Source organism: Cottoperca gobio, chromosome 7 (assembly GCF_900634415.1).
Source record: "Cottoperca gobio chromosome 7, fCotGob3.1, whole genome shotgun sequence".
Classification (NCBI taxonomy): Eukaryota; Metazoa; Chordata; class Actinopteri; order Perciformes; family Bovichtidae; genus Cottoperca; species Cottoperca gobio.
Window position 1 is genome coordinate 12,510,874 of NC_041361.1, and position 24,846 is coordinate 12,535,719.

Below are 24,846 nucleotides of genomic sequence, written 5' to 3' on the forward strand. Positions count from 1 at the left end.
GTACCTCCAAATTGTACTTAAATACAGTAATTAAATACATATACTTAGATACATTCCAGCATTGGTATAGTAATAGATCCAGGAGACTATGTACAGTGTAGTCTGTGCCGGTGGCGGCCCCGGTGGTCGGTGTCGGTACTGAACATCCAGCAGGACTCTCGCTGCGTTGAGTCAGTTCGCCGAAGCTCTGCCGACTGGAGGGATGTGACCCCGGAACAGGACGCCTTCCTACAACAACACACCATTCAAACAGAGAATAGAAGAAAGAAAAGCTGGACCAGGAGGGGTAAGCTCATATGTCTCATTTTTTTGACTAGGCACACATTGTCAGGTTTTTTTATAAACGATACGTGTGTTTGATTCCCGGCGTTCACACTTCTGGCAGAGCAGCGGTACCTGGATGGTGTTTGCACCCATAGGAACTTCATTCAGGCTTTTGTCTCGGGCATGCTAGCGAGTTAGCTTGGCTGGTTAGCATTGGCTGCTTTTCCAAAGGTAGCGCGGGTTTTAGTGGGCACTAAATTAAATGATTGTCAGGTTAAAACGAACACGACTTGTGAAGCCAATGAGAGTATCGTCGTGATATGTTTTTCCACGACGAATATCGATTAAGATTAATGTCGAAAATGCGTTGAAGGCTTGCTGCTGGCTAGCAAGAGCGCTGCTACAGTTTGAACAGTCTGCGTCCCGCAAGATGATAACAAGGTCCGTACACAGTCATGATGTCCGCCCATCTCTTAGGAAATATAACGTTTTTTGTTTTAGTTTGTCGTTCAGGCATTGTTTTGTTTGCTGTGTTATTTTTTTAGTCAGAGTTTGACTTTGAAGAAAACTACCAAAAACTCAAAAATCTCAGCTAACGTGAGTGGAACGTTATGCAGACCCTCGCGAGCGTTAACGTTATAGTTTGGGTTACTTGTATCAACGGTTATGACGTTAACATTGTACTTAACGTATCTTAAACACACAGAGCTATAGCAGACTACATATACATAATACACACCTACATATAGCGTTAAATACAAATTACAAAGCCATTTGTGCCTCTCACTTAAGACCTACCAGCCAAGGTAATTCGTAAAGAACATTTAAAATACTGCTCCAGCCACAAAAGCTACTGAACATGTCGTCACTTCATTTGGTTTACATGTTCAAGTTTTCTTTTCACATACCTCCTTCATTGACTTTCTATTTTTGGCTCATGCCACCAATGGATGCATTGTGCCACACTGCCTTTTACAGTGTCTGCTTTCCCCCACATGTCAGATAGCTGACAACCCTCTGAGTGGTGAAGCTGGCTCCCTGCCGGCTGTGGGGCATTGATGAGTGCTGCAGCCAGTGGGTATCAGGGCTTGGCCACAGGCGAGCGCTCTGAATCCTCTTGGCAACTAGCAGAGTTGGTCATGGACCACAGTATGTCAGGCTTGCCTTAGTTTGCACATTCCCCTAACTGGATGGATTTTGGAGAGAGATTAGGACCTCGCCTCCTCATAGTCAGGGCAGGTGCTCTTCAGCGGCTGCTCGAGCCCCGAGGGGACCTCATCAGCTGCCCGAGAGCAGAGTTTGGGAGGGAGGGCTGGTTCATCTCGCAACCTCTTGCTCTGTGTTTGGCACACTTGTCAGCCTGTCAGCATTAATTCTGCCCACGTAGTGGCCTCTTGTGGCCTGACACGATGATACCAGAGCTGCTTGGATCCATTCGCGCCTCACGCAGCCAGTCCAAAAGACAGGCCTCCATGACGACCACCAAGTCTTTTTGACTTTTTAACAGAATCAAACTCTAAAGCAGAGCCTTTTTTTCTGTTTGCAATTTTTTGCCTTGTGTGCATGGTATCCTGTACATTTGCATTTCATTGAATTGTTCCAAGCACATTGATCCTATAACTTTCAGAATTTTATTCCCTGCCTTGACGTTGGCGCTTTTGAAATCTTGCAGCCACACACCCAAGGGACCAGCTCAAGCCTGCAGCTTCTGTTTCAATTCCTTTGAGGGACCATGAGGATTGAGCTAAGATGTTCTGAGATCATAGTCCAGATTTAATTATGTTCTATAGTATGGTCTGTGAAAAACAGTCACAAATCAGATTTTTTTTTAATGTTCATACATATTCATAAGTGTTATCTAAATCTAGGACAATCTTTTACCAGTGACATAAGGTATACATTTGTCAAATGCACTCACTCTCTGTAGGTTCTAGTATCAACTTAATGTGGCACAGAAATAGTCAAAGGACAGTTAAGCACACCCAGAAACCCAGCTATGAACTAAGCCTGTACAGTTGAGCAGGATTGTTTGAGTTCATGCCTCACGTGGTGACAACAAGACATGGCCTACTTATCAATCATGTTTTCACAATCCAGTTCATCACCATTGTGCCGAAATACTGTAGCCATTGTTGTGAGCACTGTACATGTGAGGTGATGGCTTCACACAAAGGCAGCATGCAGACATCCAGCAAGTCCAAGCCTGAGCCTTACTGCTCGTCTGGCTCACGCTGTTTCAGGACCCCATGCTGCCCCGACCCAGAGGGAGTCAATCTGCTGGCTGCACGGCTGGTCAAATGGATTTCATTATGTATCCTGCAGGTTTGGATAGAAGTGGGGCGATAGGACTGATATTACTATCACAATTGTCGGAGTGATTTTTTTTCCTGTGCGGAAACATTAAACATTGTTGACAAATAATTGTCAACAATTTAGATATATTTAATCTTCAGAAATTATTTATCAATTAGAAATGGCATTTATTGGTTCCAGCTTCTAAATAGGGCTGCAACTCTTGATTATTCATTATCGAATAATCGGAAGATTATTTTTTGAGATTAATCGTTTAAAATAAAATGTAAGAAAAAAAGTTTAAAATGTCCATTCCAGTTTCTCCAAGTTCACGGTCATGTCTTCAAATGTGTTGGTTTGTCAGTCCAAAACCAAAAGATGTTCAGTTTAATGTGATAAAAAACAGGAAATCTCACATATTTGAGAGGCTGAAAACTGCATTTTCTGCCTTTTTTGCATGAAAAATTACATTAACTATTAATCGATTATCAAAATAATTGGCAAGTATTTTTCTGACAATCGACTTAGCAGCTCTACTTCTAAAATGTGAGTATTCACTGCTTTTCTCCACCATTGGATTATAAATACGGTTGGCATACATATGTGACAGAATAATTAGTAATTAAATTAACCATTACGCTGCAATCCACATTTTTTTTAGTACTATTAAAAGGTGTGACAAGATTAGTTAAAGTCACAATATAACATTCAAATTGCTGTTTATTTTTGCAGAACTACAGTGCTGAATGAGAACATTGTTCTGTCCTAATTTCAGTATGACCGCTAGTTGATTTATTAGGTTTCTTGACATGGTCAGCCACCAGAAAAGGAGAGAGAGAGAGAGAGTGTGTGTGTGTGTGTACCTGCAGGGGCACAGCTGCTCTGCAGAACCAGGCCAGATTGTTGGCAGTTCAGCTGGCAGCCACACCATCCGACTGAAGTTTCTCACACATTTGTGTAAAGGGTGTTGGAGCAGCTCATGATTGAATTCTTAGGTATTTGTCCTTCTTGGTTTTTGCTGTCTGTGGAGGCTATTGACCTATCATGGTCTTATAGAGTCCAGGCTTTTAGCTGCAAACTAAACTGTTTGTCAATCAACTCAAATGTTTTTTTCTTGTTTTTTCGCTTGCTGGAGGAATTAGAATTCTTTAAACAATCAGACATTGTGCATCATGTGCACAGCTGATTCTAGAGCCAATAACACGCTGGACAAGTGGAACGGGCCATGTGTGACTGGGTCCGTGCACTTTGGCAGCCTCTGCCCTTCATGACCCTCCAGGCCCTATCACATTGCATACTGTAATCTCTGGCAGCAGATCCCCACTGCACTGTGTGGCCCGGTCACAGTGTTGAAATGTTGTGAGAAGTCTTCTCCATGTTTTTGTTTCTCAGAGACACTAATGGACACTGATACCCAAGCGTACATAAGAGATCTGGAATGCGGAGGCCATGCAATGAATAGGCTTCTAACTATTTTATTAAGTGGCATTACTGAATGCGTCATGTGCAGTAGCTGTGTGACATGTTAAGTTGTTTTAAATCACAATATGATTTTAAACAGGGCACGTTTTGATGGTTATATTTTATTCATCAGTGCCCCAAAAAAGGATTGTGTGTCTTTATGTAAGTTTCACTTGGTAACAGTTTGAAGCGTAATGATGTAATAGTGGAACATCATTTATAAATGTTTCTATGATTTTACATACGTTTATCTTAACAAAATGTTAAGGTGTCTGAAAAAAATATTTGTACTTATATTGTGATATAGATTCCAACCTACTACAGCAATATGGGATATTCAGTCTCCTGCCATGTGCTCAGAGGGCAGGAAATCAGATGGTATCTCGTGAGAAACAATATTTATAAAAGTACATATTAAATCTTTTTTAAATACTTGCACAGTTCATTTTATTGAATGCCATATTTTAATTGTGAAAAAACAAACTGACACAAGGCTGAACGGTTAACATGGGTGCAGTAAAGACACACCTAAGCCGCAGCATCACCACATTATTTTACCAGATCAATTATGTGTCCCGCCACTACCACAGATTTGAGATCAGAAACTGGTCCCTGTGTTTTTTTTCTCTTAGATTTTTCAGTTCAGTGTCAGCGACGCTGTGGTTTGGCTGGGCTGCCTGCAGGGGCTCGATGTCTCAGCTCAACCCAACATCACAACAATGACAAGACGGACAGGGGGGGGGGGGGGATTAGACCCAGATCAGCATTAAAGAAAGCCTTTGATTACGTCTAGAATATTAGCCGCATGCGTCTGAGGCTGGCTGAGCATCTCTCGAGGGATTAGTGTTGAGCCAGCCCACCTCGAGAACCTTACATCAGACACATACAAAGGACTCTGACAGGATCCTTGTTGTGGTCCTTAAAATGATTTAAGACGTGTTACACAGACGAGCGTGTACATCAGAATAATGCTAGAATGATGCAAGTAGGCTAAACATAAAAAGGTTTCTTTCCAGAACCCTATTTATAGGTTTTTAGCAAAGTTGTCACTTGTCATTTTTTTCCTCTTTGTCACTGCATCCCAATCAAATCAATCATTTTATAAGATGTTTTTTCCTCCTCCTTTTTTTTAAAGCAGAAATTTTTTAGTGGATGTGTCAGATCTTACGTATATCATACGAGAAGCAGCTAAGGTCTAATCTGACGAGGAGTGGCCTTGACAGGCTTGGTTGTTTGATGAAGGAAAAACCAAGAAATGTAGACATATTTCTCTATAAATAAAATACTTTGTTTTTCCAGAAGAGTTTAATCGGAACACAGCTTGAAGAAATGTTAAGACCTACAGTCGATTACAGAAAGTCTCTTGCAATGAATTTACTGGTCAATCTGCATTTTGTGTAGTAGTTGGATATACGGAGGGCTAGTTTTATCAGGTAAGTTGCAGCATATACGTTGTCATATATTTCAAGAAACACATCGCTGATAATACCCCTGACTATGAGGACATACAGTCTGTGAGTTTTGGCTCTTAAATCATGTTGAACTGGACTTTATCTTGACCCAGTGTGTTTAAAATGTTGTAATCCAGCAGTGATATGCATGAAGCCATTATTTAGAAGTTAAGTCTTTGGCAGTGAGGCATTGTACGACAGGCAGCCGAGTGCCATCTGGCGCATTGTTGGAATTATAAATATGGTTGGAAAGCTAGTTGGTTCAGCAGGATTGCACCACTGAAACTATCCATTACATAATCATATGCACAATGTTAATCACTGTTGTATACATGTTGTCGTCCAGTTCACTGAGTACCAGAACTGAACCAGTACCGACTGTGAAATCCACAGTCGAATCAGATCTGACTCCTTTCCTCTTTTTTAAAGTGACTCGAAAACATGTCACGACAATAGAAGAACATCACTGATTATCCGCCTTCACATTTGTATTTCCACTTTGTTCTACCTCCTGCAGAGATTCTCCCTATGGAATGTCACGCACACACTACGTTTGTTCTTCGTATAGCAGAAAGTGATGGAAGTAGGATAAGATCAAATGTTATTTTCAGGCTGGTAAAAATACAAATTGCAACCCTCCCCTGTGTGAGGAGTCGGGTGGCGAAGTTCTGGACCAGTTGGAGTCTGTTGATGGAGCTTGCGGTGATGCCATATAGTAGGGAGTTACAGTAGTCAAGGCGAGAGGAAATGAAGGCGTGAATCAGTCTTTCAGCTGCTGGGCGGGGGAGAGACGGTGTGATTTTTGCAATATTGCGGAGGTGGAAAAAGGAAGTTTTGACAATATAGCGGATATGGGGCTCAAGGGAGAGGGTGGGGTCGAAGATCACGGCAAGGTTGCGTGCCTGAGGGGAGGGGGAAACCGTGGTGCCTGCCGTCAATGGTGAGTGTCAGGTTGAAGGTTTTGCTGAGTGTGGATTTGGAGCCGATGAGGAGGAGTTTGGTTTTGTTGCTGTTAAGTTTGAGGAAGTCGTGTTGCATCCAGTTTTTTATGGCTGTGAGACATGATTCGATGTGGGAGCGGGGTGGGTTATGGGGGGATTTGGTGCTGAGGTATATCTGAGTGTCGTCGGCATAGCAGTGGAAGTCCAGGTTGAAGTGGCGGAGTATCTGACCGTAGGGGAGGATGTATATTGTGAAGAGGAGGGGACCGAGTACTGAACCTTGAGGGATGTGAAAATGGTTAATTTGTTAATTTGCAAGTCTCAAATTATGCCTGAATATTAAGGCTGTTTGACACCTTTTTGTTGTCTTGTTATGTCTTCAGTCTGCCTATACTCTTTATCCACTCGTACGCAGTGACTGCTTTATTCCTGGGAATGAGATGCATGTCGACTCTCTCTGGTGCTCCTGAGTTTATATCATGCTTCCTTCTGTATGTCGTCTCTCCCCCCCTCCCTCCTTCACCCTCACCACCAACATCCTCCCTAAAGGTGTACTGAGCAACTGACACCAGCAAGCTCTCTCCATCTTTTCATGTCGGTCTTGCTTTGAGACTTCAGTGGCTCTCTTAAGTGAACTATGTGCTCGACGCTCAGGTGGAAATGAATAACTTATGCATTAATTTCCCCCTCATTCTCTGTCCTGTGACCACTGTGTGTGGCTGAAAACTGACGAGAAGACAAAGTCAAGTGTTATTTGCTTGCAGTAAACATCCACCAAAGGTTGCTGTAATTATAAGGACTATAGCCAGAAGCATGGTCTCCAGCTGCTCCGATCTGGATGAATCCACACGCTCACAGTGGCACCCGAACGCCAGCCAATGGCCAACGGTGCCCCAATTATCCTTCTCCCCCCTCTGGGCTCTGGGAAGTGGGGACGGCGAGCCAGCTCCTCAATTAAATATAACCCCACATCAAACAGCCTGTCAACATGCATTAGTGGTCCTTTGTATAGATAAGAGGCCAAAATAAATTGCCAGAACTATCATAGTCACTGTGGCTCCCGTAGGCTTTTTATGAAAGATTCTTAGGGGAGAACAAATCCTGACTTGCATACTGATATTCTCTCCATTACATTAAATCTTATTCTTTCAGACCAGATTTAACCTGTTTTTCTCTTTTCTATGAATTATTTCTTCTTTTAGCTATTTTCAATTAACATATCTAGGCTGTATTTTAAGCCGTGCTGTATGCCTCGTCTTGGTTGTGCGTTATAACGGAGATCTAATGCGACAACAGCCGACCTTGATGTGTGTGTGCTATCACAGTGAAACCTATCCCTTTTCTGTCATCTGCATTAGCTTTGGCAGCTCCTTTTATCGCTTTCTTCTTCTTCTCCCCTTTTCTCCCCCTTTGCCTATATTTTGCGTCTCTGCAGTCTGACAGAGAAAATAGGTCATTAGTTAGACGGAGAATATGAGATAGAAGGAGCAGGCAGGGGCGAGTTCTGTGTGAAAACTGCCATGCAATATTAATGACATCCATTCACGCTGTGAAGTGCCAAACATGCACGGTTACTGCACTGAGACGAGGCCTCTGACTTCAACTATCACCACTGTTTGGATTATATGATTTAAGTGATTGTCACACAGACTGCACTATATAAGACATTAAATAACATTTTATAATTTAAATGCAGTCAGTTTTATATATATTATTATCGTACTATTTCAGTGGATGTTGGTGCAATGCTAGAGACTTAACCTCATACCTGAGTATTGCCAAGGATTATATGAATTATACATTAGTTATCAATGTTCTGTTTAAAAAGCTTTTGTCGGAGTTGTATTCAGTACAGCACTCATATTATACCGTAAACATTCAGAAGAATACAAATACAAAAAAACACAAGTGCAATCACTATTTAGCCTGCAGGGGCAAGTGTTCACATTAAACAGATTTTTAGTAGAGTATCAGTCTGTCAGTTTATGGCTTCTCTGATAGTGTGGCTGTGTTTGAGTATTTTTAACTTCTAATAACACTGAGTGTTTGCGTAGCTTGTGTAACGTGGATTTGTTTGTGTGTCCAGAGCTACAGGAGCAGGGGGGATGAACCACGAGGAGGCCCCGGGGAAGTCTCCTGAAGACATGTACATCCAACAGAAAGTGCGGGTCCTGCTCATGCTAAAGAAAATGGGATCGAATGTAAGTGCAGTGTCTTGACTAACATGCAACATTTTGGATATTCACATTCAACAAATTTATACAATGCCCATTGTCCATCTCATGCACATTGTTTGTTAAATCTGCAAAGTCACACCTATCTTTAGACATTGTCATCAAGAAACCATTATTACCATGTCATTATGGTGGAAGCAGGAGGAGCTTTATCGGCCTGCTCTGGAGAAATGCACAAAGTATGGTTCTTTAGCAAACTATTTAATGTCAAAGACCTCCAAAATAGATTCACAATTTAAAAAAGATACTGAGGCTTTTTCTAAAATTGAAATTGACTATATTCCTAATTTTGTTGGAGGCAATCTAAATCAATTGAAGACCCCTGTCACTGTATAGCAGTCTGGAAACCAACGTTTTTGTCATCTATGGAGGAGAGATGCACACTTGGTCATGTCATCACTCGGCAAATATATGCACTTACATTTTGTATGTCTGCATCAGACGGAGCCGACGGCAGCTCCAGGGGTGTGTTTTCACTTCAGCTCAAGTAGCGACAAGAATTCACAACCTAAATAACTAGATGGGATTGAGCAGAGATGAACTAATTTGCTGCCTCCTGGAGGATTACTTTAGATTACTCCTTAGAGTAATCTAAAGCTTCTTCTCAATTAGTACAAGTTTACAGAAGCAAGTATAACAAAATATCTGAAAAACCTTTCTTTTGAAAAGATAACAAGCACGTTAAAAGGTGAAACGTGTGTATATTCGGGGCTTTTTATTTTTAAACCTGTGTGGAGAAGAAACCGAAAGGTCAGAGAGTCTTTTTAAATGGCAGTTCCAGCATACAGACGGCACACGAGCCAGACAACAGATACAACTGTTGGGTAACTGTTTCATTTCTACAGCTGATAAAATCCGTTTGTAATGGCTGTCATTTCCGGCTGAAAAATCTACAGTTGCTGGCTGAAATGGGGCATCATTGCCGGATTATCTGATTGTATAACGTAACAATTATTAATAATAATAGCAATAACTTCGGTGCTGTAAATGAGCTTCAGAGTTCACAGCACTTTGGATACTGTTGCATAGACACACATCTCTTAATTAAGATAAGTTCTGATACTGTAATTACATGGCTAAAAGCTGGTGTAATAACCCAGACACTCTAGGTCAATGTGAATCCATTCCTAACGGAAGTATTATTATGTTGCTATAATTAGACTTTTCAACAATCAAGTTTTGGGTTTCCATGCAACAAAACGTTTTTTTCTAAAGCTACAAACTACGGAGTTGATGCCCTTGTTACCAAGAGACACCATAATGCAATGCTCTCCTTTCAGGGACTGAAAGACCCACTTTTTCATTATTAGCACTGCAGTAGAATAACATTTCTGAAAAACATCTCTTTCGCTTTCTAAATGGGCCGAACGATCTAATATACCCTAACCCAAAAATGATTAAAGATCAAGATGTTTACCAAAACACAAAAAAAATATATATCTTATTTCTAATAAATAATTCATGTAAAAAAAGTCAAAAAATGTGGCGTGCGTACCTATGGGAGAACTGTTTCGATTGAAATTGTTTTTAAGCGATCAGCATGAGGAAAAACATACATTTATGCTCCCTCAAGAGAAGATCTAGTTTGGTTTGTTCTTGTTTGATAACTTGAAATGTCACTTTGTTTACTCATCAGCTTACGCCCAGTGAAGAGGCTTTTCTCCGCAATTACGCAGGTGTGGTCCACAGTCAGATGAGCCAGCTTCCACAGCACAACATAGACCAGGGTAAGGCTTCCACACACACACACACACACACACACACACACACACACACACACATTCAAGGTGCAGTCATCCAGCCAGTGCTATTATCGTTGGTATATTTCTCATTTTATCTGAAGAATTACTTTGACGACAGACATTGGAAGCTTGATTTGAAAACATCAATAGAAGTTTTAATATAAAAAGACATTTGGTACAGCCCTAATATGGATAGAATTACAAAGCACAATTACAACAGCTCACAAACCCCACCTTCACATGTCACAGAAGTGCTACTTCGCCCAGATGAAAACATGGGAATAATACTCCACACACACGGCGCTCCTCTTGAGTCTTTAACCCCGGCAGGCCAAACGGGTTCCCTAACTGTACGCTGAGGCTGACTCACTCAGCGGCACACCAGCACTGTCGGATTACTCACACAGCAAACAGTGTGACTCACTCAGCGTGAGTGCATCGCTGCTTCTCACAAGTGGCCTAGACAGAGTTCAAATATTGATGTTTATATGATAAAGCAAATCACTGTTCATATTGGTTGTTATAAGACTTACAAGAGCGAGGGTCATGCCTTTTCAGGGCACCAGGGGGCACTGTTGAGCTTTCTTTAGCTCCTCTACAGTTTTTACATTTTTAAAGCCACAAGAGGGCGCTAGATGACTCAAGACTGTGTGTGTGTGTGTGTATAAAGAGGCACTGCAGTTACCTGAGAAAGCAGCAGAAATTTGTTTCAGATGATTTTTTATTATTATATTTTCTGTAACTAGACTTATCAGCTTCTTTCCAGGCTCAGTCCAAACATGGCTGTCAGATAGGAGCCCTGCTGTCCTCACTGGTAAACCTGCTGGGGCCCGGGCCTCACTTTGTCGCTCATGATATTGGTCCCTCCGGGGAGCTTTAAGTCAGGAAGATTGCCTGCGACACTTTACCTACAGTGAAGAGTCGTGTCTCCTTGCCCGTGCCTTTTCTCTGCAAGAAACCAATCACCGTTGTTTGATTTGATAAATGTGATTTCCCGTGTTGAAGGATTGGTGTTTATGATAATACAGGGTATTACTGAGGCAAGCATAAGGCACAGTGACTTTGTCTTGTTGTCCTTCTCTGGTGGTTTGTTTTTTTTAATCTTTGTTTAAACCTGCAGGGTATTGAAACGGCATTGTCAGATTTGGTTAAATTCAGCCTATTTTCTGCAATATGAGACTCATCATTAGAATTTCAATGTGGATCATTGCATCATGGGCAGTGTAGATTGCATTATTACAATGTGTTTCTTCATCGAGCAGCAGAACATTAAGCCTTTCATCAGATAGGAAAGATGGTGCTTAAAAAGTGCAGCAACAAGTGAGATCGGCACTGATCTTAAATCATTACTTTATGAGGTTTTCTGTCCGTTTACACTACTTCAGACTTGCTGTCAGATTGTGCTGCATGCCCTCGGTCTCTGTCTTCATGCCCTTTAGTAGATACAGGACTCCATGTCTCTGTGCAGTCAATACTGCTAAGAAGAGCCTCATTAATTATGGACGAATACCACTGGTGAAAGGTGCTCCCACTATGCATTATACATCACAAAAATAGACACATTTAGTGTAATTTGGCAGCCTGCCACATCCTCGATGTGCCAATAAATTATTTGTGGTCTGTGTCGTTTTCAAAGTACTGTGATTAGGCATCATGGAGATAGCTGAGGGTTGATCACCTTTAAATATTCAACGCTGAAGGACAGCATTCTGTAGGTATCAGCACATTTTGTATCCTTTTGAGGTGGTGTGAAGAGGGAAGTCCACACACTATTTGATCTCATTTAGACTTGGTAATGTGGGGGGTGGGGAGGGGGGGGGGGGGGTGGTAGATGAAAGGAAACATTTTATTGCCTAGCAACTTGCACATGTCATTGTGCCTCTTAAAATGTAATTGAATAGAAGCACAGCCTTCAAAAAAAATACCAGTGTGAAGTATTACAAAGTACGGTTTTATTTGATTCCTGTTGAAAATATAGGTAATTGTGCGAGTTGTAATCATACATTTTAGGGAAAAGACATTCACGTGGATTGAATTTGAGTTTTAGTGTTAGTCGTACTGGACATTAGTGTGAAGGAAACTCAGGTTTTACTCTCCGTGGTTCACTCTGTTCTCACCTTCTCCCTCGTCCTTCTGTATGCTGCAGTAGTACCGTCTGTCCCAGTTGACAGTCACACAGTGCAGCAGCCAGACAGACATCCTCTGTGACTTGAAAGCAGATTTCCAGGCAGAGGTTGTTGTCTGTCTGGTAGAGTAGCTTCAATTTATTTTATTTGCTTCTGTACAGGCTGGATTGAGCAATATTGTGCAATTGTGAGAGACTATTTCAAAGCATTAGGTCTTCCACTTTGTTCTGAGTTCAAATGTTTTTTAGCTGTAGACATAAGGGGTGGGGGGTGGGCGACTCAATTCTTAGATGCATCATGTTTCTCTCTTGAAAGATGATGCAGTAAAATCAATAATGGAAAATAAAAACCCAATCCCCAGGGCTGTACGTTCCTTAAGGCTGAACCAATTGGTTGGTGAAACGTAATGGGCGTAAACTTCTGCATTTACACTCTAAGCTAAGCTACTTCTTGAGTTTTGGTGAGGATGGCTTAGCTTGAGCAACCGCAGAGGGATACAATCCTACCGGCACCTCCTGGCTTGAAAGATGGCGTATGGGAGCATTTTGGCTTCTTTGAAGTTGAAGGGAAAAGGGACCTGGACAAGAGGATGCTGCTGCAGGCTCACCTCTGTTTCTCTCTGCAAGGGTGGGAAACATGTTGGCAAATGTAACCTTCCAGTTGACACATCTTTTCCATTTGTTATAATAAAAGATAAAAGGAAGTAAATTCATCGGTTTATTTTGATTTATGGAACATTGCTACATTGTAAAGCAGCAAGTAGTCACACAGTGAGAATAAATTAATCATGTATAGAAATCAAACATTTAGATTTCCGATAAGTGTTTTGTAATCGCATCATAGTCTTCTAAATCGTAATCAAATCGTGAAGATTCCCACTCCTAGTAGAAATTAGGCTTATGATGGTAATATTGGTTTGGTAATAAAAAGCACACTGTCTTCTATCATTGCTGCTCAGCTTGCTGTTTTGAAGAGTGGATGACTCACCCCTCCCAGCTTGTCAGATGATACCATTTCGTCTGCTACTTTTAAAGGTTTATAGTAACTTGCATCACCCCCTAAACAATACGAGTTGTCTGACTGTTGTTAAATTGAAAAAGCATTTAGGCTATTAGCACTGGATCCACCATTTCAGGTCAGATGGCTTCAACCAAAGAGATTTTTCAGCCGCAATACCCAGCGGTGTGAAACAGAGGATAGTTTGAACATGCTGAGGCAAGATGCTCCAATACCAGCGTCTTCAAGGCCTCTCGGCATGGAGAGATAGTGTCACGTGTCAGACATAGCCTCTTCGATCGAGTGCCAGCATGCTCAGAGGACACTGAGAGCACGATGCCGTCCTGGAGACACACTCTGATATTGATTACTCTAACTCAAGGCCGGCTGCATTCAGTAAATGTTAAATAAAAGTGTGGGTGTGAGAGCAGACAAAAGCTAATGTGACAAATGTATAAAAACCTTGCCGTTGTCAGCCCTAGCACATTTTGATAAGAAAACTCATTTGTAGGTGTTGCAGTAAACTCATCGCAGTCAGTGATCGGACTGATGCTGATGGAAATGTTGCTCAAGCTGTCGAATGTTATTCTGGTTCCTCCTTGTAAGAAACGAGAGAACCAACTCGGGGGTTGCCGCTCATATTTCTTTTAAGTCTATGGGTCATGGAATTTGCATTTCAGATAGTTTTAATTGGCTGATTACCATACATGCAAATACATAATTTTGTTTTGCAATTTTAATCAGGCCAAAGAAGGATTCTCTGCCAAAGGCTCTGGAGCTTTTTTCTTATTCAGCTTTTAGTTAAAATACCTTGATGTGGCTGAATTCTGGAGGCGCGGAGGACGGTGGACGAGCAGGAGTTTGCACGCTCTGTTTAAACGCTGTTATTGTGATTGAAAATGAACTCATTAAAATAAGACCTGGGTTTTGGGGGCTGTGTGTAAATGTTTAATAACTGTGTATCTCTGTGGTGCAGAGAGTTTTGACAGCTTAATATGGGGAGTGCAGAAGTGGCTTCTTTACAATCAGGCTGTTCGTCCCCCTTTAACTCTTATTCGAGGCTTTTCATGGCTGACATCATGTCACTTTAAACAATTCAGTTTGTCAGAGCCACACATAAAGCCAACAATCCTGGGACTTTGTTAACTTGTCTGATTTGATGAGGAAAGTTTACTCCTCCCCAGAAGGATGTCTGAGGGCCTAAACAAAAGAGGATAGAGGACGATGGGGTTGTCATAGCAACCTCAGTTGTCCCAGGAAAGCTTTCGTCCCTGGTTTGTGTTGCTGCAATGTGCTGCATCCGTAGATTAGAGCAGGTGTCATTAGGAGGCAAGCTGGAGTGCTAATTACACAGCTAGAGTGTGATATTTCAATCTCTCTCTGTCGGGCTCCTTTCTTACAGAAATATGGCCTCTTGTTTAAAATGTTACTGCAGCCGTGCACTGTATCAACAATCTTGTTGTTCTGTGTTACAATCTTGGTATAACGCAATCCTTACACCAACCTTTTCAAGTGAAAGCCATGTGATGCTCACCCTGTGAGTAAGGACCCACCTTTGTGTGGTGACTCAGGCAGAGTGGTATCGATTCATACCATAGCCTGTTCGTCACTGAAGATAGAGACTCCGATTTATAAAGTGACTCCTGACTCAACTTAAACAAATAGGCTTTCCTTCTTCAATACGCTCTCAACACGAATGTGTTCATAGGTATGTGGTTGTATTAACAAATGTTAAAGGATAGTTTTAGAACATCTGTTTTAATGTGTTTTCTTTCTATTGATCTCAGCTCCATTGGCAACAAAAAAAAGTTAAATCAAATAGATTTTGTGTTTTGGCGCTGCTCCCTAAAAATCTGCTGCCTACGATAATTGACTTCTGGATGTGGAAAATGTAGAATTCATTAAATCCATCTTTAACGGATCCATTTAAGAGAAAAATGTATCTGAAAATGGTTTGCTGCTGATTAAACCTAATTTCAAAGCTCGTTAAATCTCTGAAATAATATCAGGTGAAGAGAAGAACAAACTGACATTTACTGCAATCTTAAATCAATCATTTGCACATCTTATGTACTTTATTATGTTAAGTTCACCTTTTCTGTTAAAAAGCTACATTACACAGGATTTAAGTGATATTACCATCTTTTTTGGGCACTTGAATAAATTGTATTTTTTGATATTATGATAAACATTTTGGTGAAGCTTATTAAAAACAGACCAATTCAATTCCCATATTCTCCTTTTTATTTAACCAGGAAGTCAATAGCAATACATTGCTTTTAAAACTGCGACCTGGTCAAAATGGCAAAAAGATACCAGCAAAATAATAATCAAGCCGTAGTTTAATGCGCAGATGTCTGATCTTGAATGTCCCCCTAATGCTCACGTGAGTAATTATATAAGTGAGGGAAAGTAATGGCAAAAGAAAATGAAATTATTAAAAAGAAAGATAAGGGAGGGGACTTCATACTTTAATAATTAGCTAGTAATGTGCCGTCATGCGAGTCTGACATAGCAGATTATTGTGTGTGGGGGTGTGTGTTGATGTAAACTGTACAACACACTCTCCCCTGTTGTGTGTCAAGCTTCTGAACCCACCCCTGCTGTCGTTTTCAACGGGGGTATCTCGTGTCTATCTCGTGTCTTTGGCCTTTGAGCTGACTCTGCACAGATCGTGACCTCACATGATGTTGCTGCTCCGACTATTAACTCAGTACCTTATCACTGCAACACTGGAGTCCTCATATAGCTGCTTCTCTGCTTATTCAGACTGGAGGGACTCAGCACGGCGCCTCTCACTTCAAACAAACTAATTTCACAGCTATCATATCCGTGGAGGTTTCAGTGGAACTCTGTATGTTTTTAGTTCATTTCTGTAGCGCTTCTCATCCACATATATAAAGTCTCTTAGTGTGAAGAAAGACTTTGTTTGCTTGTGATTTAGTTGAAGTGAACAGATAGATGGATGTTGTTGTTCTGGCTGTCTTTAGTGGGACGAGGGTTACAGCTAATGGTTATTTATTCATTAATCTCTGTTGTTTTTATGTTAATCTTCAGCCCTTCAGAAAATCTCCTTACATTGTTTCCTCTGTATTTATTTGCCGGCGGTGCAGCACCACAGCAAGGAAATGAGCCACCACTGCACACTTATGTAATAAAACATTGTAATTTAAACTAAACTAAGTGTAGTCCAAGAAGTAATCATTTTATATTCATTAATCTAATTAATTAAAACTCTAGAACCTACATTTTAATCATAATTTAGACAAAACTACAGTTATTTCCTAAAGCATGTTTATTTTTGACTAACAGGATGAAACCCAAAGGCAATCTTTCAGACATTTCTGCGTGATAAATGGCAACTTATCAAATGTTCCTAAAGAATAGAATAGAAACGTATAGCATTTTGATGGTTCATATTTCAATTTGAGACATGGCTTTATAACGATTTGCTCTGTTTATTTGTTTAAACAAAAAAACCATATCAAAAGTTCTATTTTTACCTCTATATTCTTTTCCTGGAAAAACCATTTGAGGGGGATTTTCTTCTTCTCAAAGCATTAATGGAGTTCAAATCGGATGACATGCCTGTTGTTGCTGTTATTTATGTAATCCACCGTCCGGAGTCGCTCTGTTCACCCCCACCGGGCTGGGTGAGGAGGGGATCAGTGCACAGTGGAGGGAGGGGCCGGACACAGTGCTGCATCCTAACAAACTAAAAAGCTGTTTGCTCACAGGCAGCAGCATCCACTGATGCAGGCTGATTTTTTTATCTGTCGCTAGGCAACAGCTTTGAGGGACCTGACGTCTCCATCGTGTTGTTTAGAGTGTGATTGTGTGTGTGTGTGTTTGTGGCAGGGCGAGGTCCGCACATGACTCTCAGGCAAAGTAAAGCAGATATAGCCCAGCCGTCCACTCTGTGGATTAATTTCAGGATCGTTTCGGCTCAAGTTGCACAGAGTCTGACATGTCCTTCCTCTGAACTGCCCGTGACACGAGGGGGAACTCCTTCACACGACCACAAGATGATTCAGACCGGCATTTATAGTGATACATAGGTGTTATTGCTAGTTCCTGCGAAGAAACATCATCTTAGTAGCTCCAGTTTCCTATTGTGTGGCATTACATAATGGTCTGTTGTTGGAGCGTCATTATCTCTACCTGCTGTCTCAAAGCAGATGAGATTTATGTTATTAACTGAAGTCGAACAGCATGTGTATGCCAATATTTGTTTATCACTCTCTCTAGTTTCCTCTTCTGGTTCTTCTTCGCCATAACCTCATTTGGTTGGCCAATTATCTTTCAAGAGGAACTTGAGAGTTCAATTTAAAAGGCACCCTCCCCTAAAAGTCTCGATCTTAAAAAGCTTGCGTTGATCTGAATGCAGCAAAGAAAGATGCTAATTATCTTCCGTAGAGATAGCCAAATCAAACTCAATATTCAGTTTGGAGGGTCTGTGCTGTCTGATGAGGAGGGTCCGCCCTTTGTGCCAAATACATGTGGAGGCTCACAGTCCCTCCCTGGCCTACTTTCATATCTCCACAATAATTAAATCTAACAAGCACTCGAGGGCTGTGGTGGCGAAGAGGATTTTTATAGCAGACGTGCACGAGATGCTGTTTGAAATCCTCAACCGCCTGCAAAGGTGTGGAACTCCGTGTTAATGATATTTATGTGGTCGTAGCTTGTCAAATGTTTTTATTTCAATGCATGCTTACTGTAGGCTTTGGCACCTGGTTGTCATTTGCTCCTCTCGTCTTTAAGAGACATGTTTTTAATTAAAGATTCAAGGAGTCTAGAGATGTATGTGCTTTGTGGTCTCACAATCAATTTACTTCCATTACCAAGAAGCAAATGCATTTCAGCAGGCTGCCAAGCATGACAGTGCAGGAAGGATTTTAATACTTTCCTACTTCATTTGGCAAAAGTGCTTTTAGCTCTCTCTCTCCCTCTTTCTCTATTTTTCTCTCTCTCTCCCTCTTCCTCTCTTTCTCTCTGTCTGTCTGTCTCATTCTCACTCACTTTTTTTCTGACAGTGTACGTACTGAATGAATTGCTAAAAATTAAAACTTGTCAAGTCCAAATGAAAGATCAGTTGGTTGTATGAGGCACATGTATTTTATTTAGAGAAACTGTGTCAGCAGGTGTGGGCAGGCCCAAGTGATTTGATGAATCATAGTTGGGAACAGACTAATGAGTGATTCTAAACAAAAGCCAGCTGATAAAGTGTCTTTGTATAGCTGGCAGGATCCATTAGTTGACTCAACCCATACAAGACCGTAATTATCAGTTTGTCCTCATTAACTTGGTAAAAGTGAAAGAGGCCCATAAGGAGAGGAAATAAATCAAACCCTGTGTGCTGTAGATCATTTCAGTCTCTCTTCTGCCGGCCTATCAGTTCTTTTCCCACAGCTTAGTGAGGTTAATATCATCCGCTGGATCTAGTGTTGTTTACTGACAGACAATCCTGTGCCTCATAGCCTGAGCTGCAACAGCGGAGGAGGTTGAATGGTATTGAAGCCTCAGATCTAGGTGTTATCATGGCGGCGCAGGATGCTGCTGTCAGCGGGTCGCTCAATGTGTTACTGTATCCCCCGTCAGGGCGCTGTGATGGCAGGTGGAGGCTTCCCACAACAGGTGAACATGGCAATAGATGAAATTACCGTCTTGCACTGTGTTTTTATTTCCCCTCGGCTTTATTGTCACAACTGACGGGATTTACAGGATACTGACGGGACCCTATGACCTGAGAATAGTTTGTTTGCTTCACACTTAAAAATCACTGAACAGCCTTTGTTTGTGTGCGTGCAGCACAACAAACGTCCCAAACACTTTTTTGATACGGTTGATTTGCCTGTTTCTGAATAACCCAGAGCATGAGCAGATAAGCAAATTCTTGCGACACATTTTAGCACCTGACTCCAGACTCGTATGTGTTGGTGTTTGGTTCACTTGCTAATCTGTGAAACTGAATCTGTGTGTCACATAACAGGTCACACATTTACATTACAGACATTTCCTGTTAGTCATAAAAGTAAATATCACTTTTCTGTGCTAGACATTAAGACATCCTTTGTCAAAATCTCAAACTAATAAACTCCCCATACACTATTGGTAAATAAACTGGAATAAAAGTCACATTTTTAATTGGCGTCTACATTATGTGGCTGATTCATCCTCTTTGACACATTGAAATTAAGTCTTTATCCAGTATCTCGCTCATTCTGCATTGCTGTTTGGTTTATATCATGAATCAGATTTTGGCTTCTATAATAAATCAATAACAACACATCCAATCAGTTCTGATGGTAAATCCAGACCATTGAAGCAATAAATTCCTCAGTGCGTGCTAGATTGACCGATCCTGAGAGTTTGCAGCTGCAAAATCTGCTGTTCTTCCTGCCTCAAGCGCCATTAATTGATGTGAGCGTGACGTAGTTTGATGTGATGAAGAATGACAGGCTATTTCAGCTTGGATTCCTGGGTGGTCAGGGCGCATGCTGTAGTAGAAATACGATTATAATAAAATAAATAAAAACAGATCATCCACATAAAAGGTGGCACATTTCCCCTTTAATTCCCCTTAAACGCCCTCATGCCCAACAGCTACAGTAAAAAACATTGTCCTTGGTTTTCAATTATGCCCATTTATGATGTCACATTGTTTTCTGTTGCAGAAGAGCATGTTGGGTAATATGTCAGTAAATGTCGGTGTCATATAAATACAAGTTGCACTTGTGCTGTTGGTTCTCAGGTGCAGAGGACGTGGTGATGGCGTTCTCACGGTCAGAGGCGGAGGATCGGCGACAGTGACCCTGGCCCCCCCCCCCCAATTCTGCCCTACCGCAGTCCTCCCCACCCCCTTCCCGCCCCGCACGTGATCCACACAGCAACCCAAACTCCACAAACGCAACACTGATGAGCTCAGGAGAGGAGGGGCACCCGGGAGGGACAGAAGAGGAGGGGAAGAGACTCCAGAAGGTGGCTGCCTCGCTCTCCCCCGGCCTCTTCCATCCCCTCCTCATACAAGCTGGCACACCATTTCCTGAGATGCACTCAAGTGCTACACTGTGGGTTGAAGCATCTGCAACAAGGCAGTCAGTGAAAACACTCACAGATTGTGTGGATGAATATCAAATGTAGTTTTCTTTTTTTTTTTTTTTGGGGGGCGGGTTGGTTTTGTTTTGTATTATTTTGTCTGTGTTGAGACTTTAGGCAGTGTTACGTGTTATATCTGCTGCGGTCACGGGAGGAAGTGACCAGTCAGCAGCTGATTGAAGCAAAGAGAAATATAGTTTTGGTCAAGCAGCGAGTGTGATGGTTGATCGTGTTAGGGGAGAGATTTTTTTTATTATTTCTGCTTACCTTAATGGGGCTGAAATAGTTTTTTGATTTAGCTGTTGTGTTCTAAAGGCTTTTGTATTGTGTCACACAAGGGGCCTCATTTATAAACATTTGGTGTGTATTAAAAAAGAGCCGTGAAAGATTGGTACGCCATCTCCCATGCAGCTGTTTCACGTCTTCTGGAACCTGCACGCTGAAGACAAAGTAGTTAAATAAAATCTAATGTATTAATAACTCTTCTCAGACAGTTAATTTTCCCTCTTTATATCTAGTCTGGCTGCACCCATTGTCATTCTGTTATAAGGGAAACAAACGCTGTGGCTTGACATATTTCTTCAAACTAATCACAATCGTCTTGGGTGACGCTAAGAACAGGGTGCAGCGCCGGTGCCTTTACAAAACGGTAACACGCAGCAGGAGAGGAGAATGCCTCGTGAAATACGAGGCCAATGGCAGGCTGATACCCACAGTCTACATCCGGTGAGTCACTTTATATCAAATTCTAGCCGGTTTATTTATCACCTTGCGGCAGGTAGTTAGAGAAAGTAGAACCACGACACACCCATCAAGTGCAGTGAGCTCCAGTGACCTTTTCTTTACCAATATGCAGCGACGGCAAGTATTTTTTATTATTAAACTCTATATTTTTATTTTCTGATCACGCAGCGCTCAATCTAATTGGTCAAATCAGAAATACTAACAAACAGTGAAGTCAAACATTTCTCTTTGTGGATTTGCAATCTGACCTTTTTGTTCCCGTGCAAATATTAGAACGACACACTGATTGATTTGTGTGTTAACACTCACAGCAGGCCTGTCATTAATCATTCATGTTTAATTATGGGAGTTAACAGGGCAAGATGACGAGGCTACTGACCTGATTGATGTGTAAATGGAAACAGCGTCACGGTGGGGGTAGTTTTTACTCGCGCACAGTTTTCTTCTCGACAAATCTACGCACAGGTTTTTATAAATGAGGCCTCTGTTGTTGTTCTTCTGCTGCTTTATTTTGAACCACAGGCTGTTGAAAGTGCAACAACCTTTCTCTTCAAAGCGTAAGAATTAAAGACACTAGCAGACATAATCACATGAAACACAGGTATACACATTCTCCCCAAACAAACACTAGTTTGGGGTTGTTGTGACGTGTAAAACTTTTTTTTAATTGTGCAAATAGTTGGGAAAATACAATAATGAATTGATTGTGCCAATTGTTTTTTTTGTTTTTTTTTATCTGTAAGATGACATTAACATAACGATTTTAAAAAATTGATAAGAGACAGATAAGAGCTGTAGTTGTAATTTATTGTTTACTGAATTGACTTCCTCGAACACATCACTAAAGATGGAGAACCAGTAGATAGTTTAGTGTCATCAGCGGTGGCTCTTTGTTAAAATCACACAAACTCTAATTTCTAACTACCTGTAACTAAACACGTGAAGCCAAACGTAAGAGCTGTGCGCTATTTCTGACTGTACTGTATCTCTTGCACTATTATCAATGGGATATTTGCAAAAAATACATTTTGATATTTAGCGCAGAGATTCTATGTTTGGTTCAATGGATAAAAGAAAAACTTTGTAACCGTGTTTTTATTCCTTCGGTGATAAAAAAAGAAAAAACCTTCTGTGTTAATTGACTCAACTGGAATAGCTCAAAGGAATATTTGTTAACAACAGACATGTTTTTCTAGTGACATGCTCAATATTTAATGTGTTTTAAGTACAGTTTGTTAACTTGTATAACTTAAAAATAATTGTAACGTAATGTTTTGAAGCCAAGCATGTCCTGCCTCGTGGTTTATAATGTTCATTCAAGTGGAGCCGAGGATCTTTGAAGCCTCGGCACATTGACCATTGTTTGTACGCTCTTGACGTTTGTGGAAGCTACTAGCTCTTTTAAAAATGTTTCAGAAAAAAAAAATCATTTTTTGTATGGGTAAAATATTATCCATTATTTGTTGTTGGCAATAACTTCTATCTGAATGTTCTCAGCAATCATTGCGATGTAATCAGCCAACAGATCTATCACGCTGTCCGCCTATGACGAAGACATTTGTCTTTTTATGTTTACTTTTTTTTTTTAAACATTCTTTATTTGTCTATGCATTGTTTTTTCTCTCTCTAAAAGGCGTCTTACTGTACATTTTAACTATCGGAGGTTGTTCTACAGCCTTTGTTCAAGTTGTGAATGTGTGTGTGTGTGTGTGTGTGTGTGTGTGTGTGTGTGTGTGTGTGTGTGTGTGTGTGAGAAATCATCATTGAGCTTGCTACCGGTTTTTGATTTGCAGCATGCTTTTGAGTTTGACTCTGATCGATGTATCTTTTTACTGTGATGACATGACTTTGCCTAATTGTTCTTTTTTTCTTTTTTTGTTGCTTTTGTATTTTATTTTCCTCTCGGTCGACATTGATTAGTTGGTTTTGTTTTGTATGGCTGCTGACCATGTCTTGACTTAATGCTTCCAAATCCTATACCAACTGAACCATTAAAAATATTTTAAACAGTGAAACGTGACTTTTCCTTCTTTTCGTCATAAGTAAGATGAACTTCGTCAAACATGCAACCTCGGAGATGAAAAACGTATTGTTGCAGCACGAGGCCTTATTTCAGATAAAGCCTCGTGCTGGGCATGCGGGGGAGAAGATATTCATCAAAGTCATAATGAGGATCATACTTTGTTCTGCTTATCGTCTGTATTGTACTTTTGTTCAGTCTGATAAGTGAAAAATGCATATTTGATAAAACCTGAAATGCAGCCGCAGATGACAAAATAATCTCTACTCAAGGTACACTTACTTGTTCCGGAGCTTTCAAGCATAACTCTTATTTGCTCAGTTGTCATTTAGCTGTAAATGTTCAAACTTTCCATTCTGCAACTCAAGGTCCACTTACTTGCTTGTTCCGATCTTAAAATGATATCACACTGTCTTCATAAGTTGTTATGAATTCTGACAATTTCCGTAGAAGCCAAAAAAAGTTCAAAGATTTATAGAAAGTTTGAACTTTTACATGCTCGCTGATGAAAACCGTGATCTGGTCAAAAGCTCCAGGACAACCACAAAATGTCAAATATATTTGTTTTTACAATTATTACTTTCTGTGTATTTACAGCTGATGATCCAAACGGAAGACTTTTACTTCATATTCACCCGTACGGTGAATGCACAGACATGCATATACACACATTTATGAACATAAGTGAGGGACCACTGTCAAGTCAGCATTTTGTATTTGTTTTTAAACGAGGTAGAACTATTTTTCTATCATGTCATTATCGTGTTTACATGATCGTTCTTATGCACTTTACATTGGGGTCCTTTCAGCTGCACAAAGACTGTCAGTAACAGCAGTGGCACCTTATGTTGAAGGTTTGTGACATCTACTGTAAATCGTATAGAAACACTAGGGCGTATCTTAACTTACAGTAACCACCCACAGCCTCGTGCATGTCCCTGTCAGGTGCTCAGGCAGATGTTTAAATTGTGCTGTCTGGTCATCAAGTTGGGACATGAGGCTCCATGTTTCTCCTGTGCTAATGATGAACATCTGTTCACTGTTCCCAGACCTCCTTTCACAGATGCATAAGAATCCTGCGATTTAGAGGCAGCGAGCTCTGGGAATAACACACCAGCTGTTGGCACATTTTTCAATATTCATGCACCAATTTTCCCTGTCATTTACTGACATTAAAACCTCTGTTTCTCACGAGAACAAGTTGCTGCTGAGTATTGAAACTGTAACCCATGGTATTGGATCCTTGTATGAGTTGGGTTCAAGTTGAAATGTTCTTCCTCGTCACAAAACATAGGTCTCAAAAGAAAACTGTAATGACCTGCTGAGCTTGTTAACATTATGCTTTATCTACAAACAATTTGTACTGCAGTACCTCCGCAGACCCCCTGTTGAAGACCTATGCTCTAAGACACATGGAGGAACAATGCTGTCCGGTCGTCATCACATTGTTTTCTGCTGGCTGAAATGTAGTCTCTAA

The 24,846-nt window shown here is 40.9% G+C and overlaps 1 protein-coding gene across 1 annotated transcript; it reads left to right on the forward strand.

Moving 5' to 3' along the window:
- Window positions 1-104: 104 nt before the first annotated feature.
- Window positions 105-23,364, forward strand: ctnnbip1 (catenin, beta interacting protein 1). The gene is made up of 4 exons (XM_029436354.1): window positions 105-286; window positions 8,496-8,610; window positions 10,280-10,370; window positions 20,262-23,364. The coding sequence occupies exons 2-4, from the start codon at window positions 8,515-8,517 to the stop codon at window positions 20,318-20,320; spliced, it is 246 nt and encodes an 81-aa protein (XP_029292214.1). The 5' UTR covers window positions 105-286; window positions 8,496-8,514; the 3' UTR covers window positions 20,321-23,364.
- Window positions 23,365-24,846: the final 1,482 nt, after the last annotated feature.